Source organism: Dendrobium catenatum, unplaced genomic scaffold, assembly GCF_001605985.2.
Source record: "Dendrobium catenatum unplaced genomic scaffold, ASM160598v2 fragScaff_scaffold_81, whole genome shotgun sequence".
NCBI classification, from domain to species: domain Eukaryota; kingdom Viridiplantae; phylum Streptophyta; class Magnoliopsida; order Asparagales; family Orchidaceae; genus Dendrobium; species Dendrobium catenatum.
The window spans coordinates 301,746-310,543 of record NW_021318543.1 but is presented as its reverse complement, the minus strand read 5'-3'; the positions used below and the strand labels follow the sequence as shown (position 1 = coordinate 310,543).

General features: G+C 33.4%; 1 protein-coding gene across 2 annotated transcripts; it reads right to left on the bottom strand.

The window, feature by feature from the left end:
* Positions 1 to 2,535: 2,535 nt before the first annotated feature.
* On the bottom strand, positions 2,536 to 7,670 carry LOC110096516 (protein KINESIN LIGHT CHAIN-RELATED 2). 2 transcript variants are annotated; one of them, XM_020822516.2, is made up of 4 exons: positions 7,397 to 7,670; positions 6,003 to 7,065; positions 4,413 to 5,321; positions 2,536 to 3,021 (listed from the first exon to the last, which is right to left on the bottom strand). In XM_020822516.2, the coding sequence occupies exons 2-4, from the start codon at positions 7,004 to 7,006 to the stop codon at positions 2,808 to 2,810; spliced, it is 2,127 nt and encodes a 708-aa protein (XP_020678175.1). In that variant the 5' UTR covers positions 7,007 to 7,065; positions 7,397 to 7,670; the 3' UTR covers positions 2,536 to 2,807. The 2 variants fall into 2 exon arrangements, with proteins under 2 accessions (XP_020678175.1, XP_020678176.1); XM_020822517.2 differs by having other exon boundaries at positions 7,517 to 7,666.
* Between the last annotated feature and the right edge of the window lie 1,128 nt (positions 7,671 to 8,798).

The following is an 8,798-nucleotide window of genomic DNA, read 5'->3' as shown; positions in this document are numbered from 1 at the left end:
GTTCTAGTCAATATAAATCATTACTTAATAAAAATAATAACTCTCAAAATCTAATAATAAAATCATTATGATCAGTAAAATCAAAAGAGAGTTATCAAACATTCAAACTATAATAAAAATCAATAAACAAGACTATCACCCAATAAGTTATGTCAGTATGTTATGATATGTTGAGTCAATATTAATACCAATATAGTTTTAGTTCTATCTATAATTCTAATTATCAATCAGTTCAATGCAATTATCAATACTGTAATTATAAAAAGCAAGACAGGACATTCAACTTTAATGGGATGTTTTCTTTCTTACTTATGTTATCTGTCATAGCTATTAATATGTCAATCTTATCTTATATTAATTATTTATTTTCATAGGTGATTTATAATAATCATTTAAGAGTCGTCATCTTCTATTCGTCAGCGTAATTCAGTCAATCGATTACAAGCTACAATTAATATTATACCACCAATATTTTATATAAAAGAAAGTTCGTTGACCCATCCTCCTATGCAGGGTATTTTATTTTAAGAGGCAATCCGTATTAATTATAATATTAACAACTAACCTTCCTTGCTTACATGTAAATGATATATTTTCTATGCAATGTAAGTCATTATCATATATGAAATGAAATAATAAAAAATGCAGGAAAATCTATTGAATGCCTTCAAGAATAGTGAAAATCATAAAATTGAAAATCTCTATTATATAGAATCTTTAAAAGCTTTTATCATTCAAGGTGTTCAAAATTTTGTATATCCATTAGGATGTTAGCCCTTGATGTATTTAACGGAATATAACTAGGTGACCCGTGCCAAATTTGATCACAATGGCATCTATGATATTTTCATTGCTCCAACTTTTTTTTAAAAAGGTCGATTAATTTCTTATAGTGAATGCTTATGTTCGCTAGAGGACTTTTTAAATTATTTTTTATGAGCATTGATGGTGTTATCAACATCTATTTGAGCTTCTACTCCATGAATGAGATTGGCATAGGAACATATATTATCTCACATTAATAAGGGATAAAAATATTCAAGACAAAAACCTTTAAGTAAAACACCTTATAGTAATTCTGAATCCACACCTAAGATTTTGTGTGCTGTGTGAGCGAATACATAAAAATATTCGTTAAGGGTCTCTTCGTCATTTTGGAAAATCCTATAAAGATGTGAGAAGTCTTTAATAATATTTTGGTTAGCAAATATTTATTTGGTAAAAAAGGCTGGCTAAATTAATAAAAATATAAATAGTTTTATGTGAAAGAGAGTATAACCATGTGTGAACTTATCCCTTAAGAGTAGCAGGGAAGACATAACAAACAACTTAATCAAAAGTATGTTAAATGTGTATGATGGTCTTATAGTGGTTACTGTGCTCATTGGGGTCAGAAATCTCATCATATTGATCGATTGTAGATAATTTAAACTCTACTAAAATAAGATGTTGAAGAATTATGTCAATTATAGATGATAACTCTTGAAAGTTATGAGGATGTATAATTTATTTCCTCTTGACTAATGTGTTGCAACACATTTATTATAATATTATGAGGGGCATCTAAAAATTCATGTTAATTTAATTTTTTTTATGGGCGATGGATGATTACAGGTTGGTCGAGCAACATGAGAATGATGTGTTGAATTGATATTATTCGAGAGAATTTAGTGAGGATGTGGTGGAAAAGATATTATAGTATGAAGAGGTAGTACCCGAATGACATCATCCCTAATATGTTGATTTTGAGGTGAGAGAACTCCATCCTACAAAATGTTACCCTTTACTATCTAACCTCTTATAAGCATTATAGGTTTTGAAATTGAAGCTCTTCCAACATGCCCATATATGATCATGTAAAGTGAATCCTTATGGGCCTTCACCACCAGCATTGTGATATCCTTGATTAAGAGATTTATTGTTACTATTAAAGAAGCTTTTGTAGTACATTGGGATTAGGTTCTCATAGACGATGCAAATTTGTTACAGACTAAAAAATTTATGATGATAGAATATGTATTTTACATCTAATCTTTTTTCTTAAATCTAGCACACATAAATAAAGTTGTAAGTGACCAAAATATTTTACATGAAAAACTCAAGAAGGGAAAAAAACTATGGGGCCTGATGCAATTTTAATAATTCACAATATAACAGAAGATACAAGAATCCTTTACTCTTCATAATTAAAAAGATGAGATTATACATAGTTGAGAAAAACTATCTAATTGCCCTTTTACGGATTACAAATATCGATTGTCCACAAGTAAATGATTAAAAGCCATACAACAAAGTTATATGTTAACAGTCAAGAGACAATATTTGCATGATAGAAGTTTAGAGATAGTGACAGTGATTGTCAATAGTGGTTGTTAGCGGTTATCTCCCAAAAATGTAAAATAGTTCTTTAACTATAATGATTTGCATACTTGCATCAGCATCTTGTGTTTGATTAAGTATATTTTATATTTAAAAAAAAAGAATCTCACTGAAGAAATATGTGGAAGACAAACTGCAAATCCATAGAAATGGAGATGAGATAGCTTAATCACGGTGGGATTCTTTCATTGCCAACAAAACTGAATAGTTCATCAATACAGTAACAGCTTGCAGAAAACAAAGCAGGAGGCTACTTATTTCTGAAAAGAACAGGAAACAAATTTCATAATTCCTATAATCTGTAAGAATAAATATACAACCAAAACAAGCTATCATTGTACCATTCTATTCTGTCCCCCTTCTCCTATCTTTCCAATATGAAATGAATATTTCATTGAAAAAAGATCTGCAGGAGATCTTTTTACAATTTATGCTGCAATTGTATCTTTATTTGTTTTTGTACGAGAGTTGGCATCAAGGAGATGTTCCAATGACTTGGCTCTCCTGTTCCTGACTCTTCCAGTTTCTTTCAACAACTCAGCCAATCTCCTCTTCTCATCGTCGACATCCGGGTTCGCCGTTCCTAGTTTAACCTCCCGAACCTCGACAACATGTTCTAAAAGTTTGATGGCTTCATCTACCCTGCATCAATTTGAAAAAGAAATATTATCTTTGATAATGTCAGCTCACTCAAACTAGCACTATCTTGTATTATGATTCTATTTCAATCATCCATCTAACATAATCACTTACAAATTTGTTTTTTCTAGCTTTGATATAAAGAGATTAATGTTCTCATATCTGCCAAGACTCACCAAATATGAGGATTTAGATTTTTCTTTGGGCGAACTTATGATATTTAGTTATTTTTTTATAATGGTACTAGTAAAAGGTAATTAGAGAGATGTTTAATGGTTTATTCTATGGATCTAAGGAAGTCCGAAACAAGCTTTAGACTTCGTTTGGGACAATTTTGTTTTCTAAAGTAGCTTTTTAGTACAAAATTTGTAGTACAAAAAATGTTTGTACTAGAAAACCGTTTTAGAGAGTAGTAAGAAAATTGTCCCAAATGAAGCCTAAGTAAAAAGAAATTTCCCAAGGCTGCAGTCTCATGACTTAATTTTAGAAAAAAGATAAAAGATATAACCATATGTTAAATAAAGCAAAAATTAACTGCTTTAGTACTTCATTAGTAAGTGCTGATCAATACATGAAAGAAAAGTGCCGCCCAGCTTGCGGCTCAGTAGTTGGGGAGCTTCAGCTCGACCCAAGATCAAGTACTGGCATTGGTGTGTCCATGTGTATTATGATTAAGATTTCGTTTGGGATGGCTTTCTTACTACTTCTTAAAGCAGCTTTTCACTTCAAAAATTAAAATTTTTTACTAAAAAATTGCTTTAAGCAGCAGTAAGAAAGTCGCCCCAAATGAAGCATAAATTCACTAAAAAAAGCCTAAACATTTACATAGAAGAAAAACATCAGGTTATTTTGAAAGTAATAGCACGTTAACAGATTCTCTTCAAGGAAAAATGAAAGTTAAAAAAATAAATTATCTTTCCTTCCATATAATTCAACAGCAGAATGAGATTATGACAAAGAATCTCACAAAGTGATCTATATTATAGCTCTGCCAAAAAATATAACAATGAAAGGAAAACTTTCCATAATCATCATTACTTATTCTTTTATCATGCAAAGTGGTTGAGCAGAGAAAGCTTTTGGAAAAAGGCATCATCAGGCATCCAGATATCTACACATGCTTTTGTATAACTAAGGCTACGTTTGGGACGACTTTTTTGCTGCTTCTTAAAACAGCTTTTAATATAAAAATCAAATTTTTTTACTAAAAAATTGCTTTAAGAAGCAACAAAAAAGCCATCCCAAACGAAGCCTAAAGCATGTGAACATAAGCTTTCTCTTTTGCTATAAAGTTCTTTTTATAAAGAAAGCTACTTATTAGAGAATAAAAAAGGCTATATAGATAGCAAAGAGGCTAATCATAAGGATCCAATGTTATAATTAAAAATTCTCACCTTCCCATGGCATCATAGGTTCCTGCAAGATTGCTATAAACTCCAAGTGTTTCGGGATGATATGGTCCATATTCAAGCTCAAAAATGTTCCTTGCTTCCTCAAACAACTCAGCAGCCTCATTTATAGCATACCTTTGCACACATACTATCCCCATTTGATTCAGAGCAACGCCAAAGAAGACGGACTTCTTCTCACCACAAGATCTTAGCTTTGTAATTGCATTCTTGAAGGCTGCATAAGATGCACTATAATTTCCTAAAATATAATGCAAAACACCCATCTGCGCCTCAATCCCTGCAATAGTACTTTGATGACCTGGAGCATTGTTGTACAACTTCAAAGCCTTTTGAAGCAGCTTCAGAGCCTGTTCATGCTCATTCATGGATTCATATATTGCTGAAACATCTGTAAGGCCACTTGCAATCTCCTCTGGAGTGGTTCCTGGTATCGGTTTACCGTAGATTCTTTGCGCATTTTCACAATGAGACCTTGACTCCCTAAACTTTCCAGTCTTATTATACAAATCAGCAAGGCGAACAAACACCAAAGCCACACTGGGGTGGTTCTCTCCCTTGGATGATTTGAAGATTGAGAGTGCCTTCTGGTATGCCATTACAGCTTCATCATATCGAGCTAAGGAGAGGTAGATGTCTCCAATGCTGCAATCCACCGAAGCCATTTCTGTTTCCTGGCCATTGGCTACCATAGACATGCTTGCCATTACTAGATGCTCAAGAGCCGCCTCATGATCACCCTTGGTATCACAAATAAGACCCATGAGCCTCCTGTCTGCAGTTTCCTCTAAGGACGAGGCTTCGCCATTGTCCTTATGGATGTCGAGCGCCATTCGGCATAACTTCTCTGCATCATCGAATTGCAATGCTTGCACATGTGCTTCAGCCAAATACCTGCAAGCAAGGATGTTAATGAGCAGAACATGAATGAGTTTGAGCTTTGTTTGGTACAGTTAGCAACTATCAAGATGAATTTGAACAATCTTAAATTTGTTAACCTATTGAACAATGTTATTCGTTTTCACCTCATTTATTATTAAACTGAACATGAAATAACGAGCATAGTTGATGGCCATCAAATGAATAAATAATTTTTTTATTAATGGATCTGATATTCTGATTACATGTACAAAAGTTTGTGGTTTCATAGTATAATGGCCTTAAAGATTCATATAACTCATACTTCTTATAATTTAAAAGTATATTTGATGATTTTAAATAATAAAATATATGAGTAAAAGAAACTTTGCATGTATAAACATTTGTATATATCAAGAATTTATCAAGCTGGGCATAATCAAACGAGTATAGCCTATGTTCAACTCGTTTAGTAAATCAGCTAAAAAAACTTGCTCAAGGTCGTCTTGTCTACTTAGGCTTCGTTTGGGACGGCTTTTTTCCTGCTTCTTAAAGCTGCTTTCTAGTACAAAAATTAAAATTTTATACTAGAAAGCCGCTTTAATAAGCAGTAAGAAAGCCGTCCCAAATGAAGCTTTAACAAATGAACTGAACATGAACAATAATTGATCTGAACTGGAGTTATTCTCAAACATAGAGCCTTTTTGGTACCCATACCTGCAAGTTTCCCCAACTCTAGGATCTGTAGCTCCTAATACTTGCTTTTGAATATCCAAACCAGTAGTATAACACTGAATTGAGCTCCCAAGTTGGCCTAACATGGCATAAGTGTCACCCAATTGCATACACCCTGAAAATTTGGCTAAAGCATGATCTTGTCCTAATTCAAGGTCTGGAATCTCTATGGACTTCTGAAGCAAAGTGATCGCCTCGCTATATTTTCCCAAACTACATTGAATTGCAGATATGACATGCAAGCTCATGACTAGATCTAAATTAGGTTTCCCTTTAGCTATTCTCTCAAACACCTTGGCCGCACGAAGTGCATACTTCAGAGCCCTTCTATGATTGTCTGAAGAGATCAAATCTCGAGCATGTTTGAGAAGGAAAGGCCCGAACTCAGGGCTGTCTTCAGCTGAATCCACAATTCTACCTTTTTGTTTCTTAGCAATAGCTCTTGCTACAGATTTTGTAACACCATCATTATTCTTAGGGCTTGATTTCATGGAAGCATCAGATTCCAATTCCATTCGAGAAGGTTTTTTTGACTTCTTCGATGAAGCTGAGGACTTAGTTGGGGATTTCCTATCTTCAATTTTGGTTTCTCTTTCAATTACCTCATTATTTGAGTTGTTGATCTCATTCTCATCTCCTTCTTCCACAATTTCTGAAGTAGTCTTCACCTCACCACCAACAAGATGACAAAGCTCTGAGTCGATTCTAGATTCCTCGCCATCGGATCCGAAGCTCCTATGAGAAGGAGAGCCATTGCTTGAGCTCTCCATCTCACATACATTATCGTAAAGCCGCTGAATGGATGTGTCTACACAATTCTCCATAGGTAGATCAAGGGCTGAGCTTTGTGGGGTAAGCGGGCTTGCAGAAACCTCTCTTGGAGATCTGGAAATGCTATTATTTTCTTTGATATAAGATGAATTTAGTTCACTTGGTTCCTCATTCTTCTGAACCCTCTCAGATCCATCTGTTATAATTCCAGGCATTGTAATAACTGACTGAATTTGAAACCTAGAAATGAATTAAAATCCACGAATTTAAGTCCCTGCAAAGTAGATTCAAACAAAATGGCAACAAATTAGAACCCCAGACAGAAGAACAATACAAATTTTTAGAAAGGAGCAAACTTTTCAGCAAAAAATACAAACTTCCATCAGAAAAAGTCGCATGAAAGACAAAAAAGTAATACAACAGGAGAAATTCTCTTCTAAATCTGATCCTAAACCCTGGGAACGAACCAATCTCGAACTTCAATCTAGATCTCATGAGTTCCATCGGAGCACCCAAATTCCACTCCGGAAACACCAAAACACTCAAACCATTCATCAAAACCATCCAAATCTAACAAAAACCATATCAAAATCGTAAATTTTTACCTCCTCCAACAATTCCCACCAACGCGCCAGATCCAATCATCCACAAATCCGCTAAAAAATCAAAATTTTCCCCACTGAAGTTAGAGAAAGGCACACAGAGAGTATACAGCGTGTTAGTACCTCAAAAGCCCGCCATTAAAAGAAAGCCTACAATCTTTTTTCTTCGGTGCCGCAAAAAGATGACAGTGCAGCCAATGAAGCAGTTATATATAAATGTTTATGAAGTACAGCACTATTTGGGAAGAAGGGCATGTAATAAGCAAAAACTGTCAAGGGCAAACTTGTTATTTACTGTCTAAATCTTGATTTTTTTCCATGTATGTTCTTTAAGTTCATTTGGGGCTTCAGCTCTGGGAATTTGGTTGGTTGCAGAAAAAGTAAAGGTGAAGGTGACCTCCCACCACTCTCATTCTTTTTAAGTAAAGGCCGATTAGATAATTTAAAATTTATGATTATGCAATATTAGTCACATGTGAGAGTTTTATCAAATAAATAGTGTGCAAATGTCTACAATGTCTTTAATTTTTTTTTTCTTATAACATAAAATGTTATTATTATACCAAATAATATCTATATATAAGAAATGTTTTGTTTGTTTAAATGTTAGAAAATAATTAGCTGAAACTTATAGATTTCTAATAAATTTTGACTGTAAATTCTTAATATAATTTTACATATTTATGGGGGTAAAGAGCTACCTTCTTTTCTTATCATTGTAAAAAAGTTCTAATAAAAGTGATGTTTAAGATAACATTTGAGAATAGCTCGTTTGTGACCCGGTTTAAAACTTGAGAATAGCTTGTTTGCAATTGTTGAGCTCCAGATTAGCTTTAGAAGTAGCAAAATTGAGTTTAGAACGTCGAAAAATGATTCAGATGATCTAAAAAAGTCAGAATCGGACTATTCGACCCACAAATTCGGCTCGGACGTGACTTGTGTTGCAACTCGGGCTTCCGAGTTTATGATTTTGATGATAACAAATAATATTTATTAATATTTTATTTCTCCTGGTATTTGCAGTGCATATTTCTTTCTATGTTGACTAATATTTCAGGTACATCATGCATCGTTCTTTGAAGATTAAAGGCTCAAGATTGCATAGAATTGGTCGTATTAAATGAGTATGTAATTTTCATTTATTGAGTCAAGTCTTGTAATGATGTATGTTAGTTTGTTGATCATGCACACACATAGAGGGAGCAAAAAATGATTATAAATATTTTAACTTTTTCTGTTCATCATATTGTACGATATCTATCGTACTGTACGATCTGGTGTAACAGAAATAAATTAAAATATTTTATTTTTCCTCAAAAATTTATTTTTTAATATAACTAATCGTACTGTACGATCACCACATCGTACCGTACGATCTGTTATAATTAGAAAGCTCGCCGTCCAT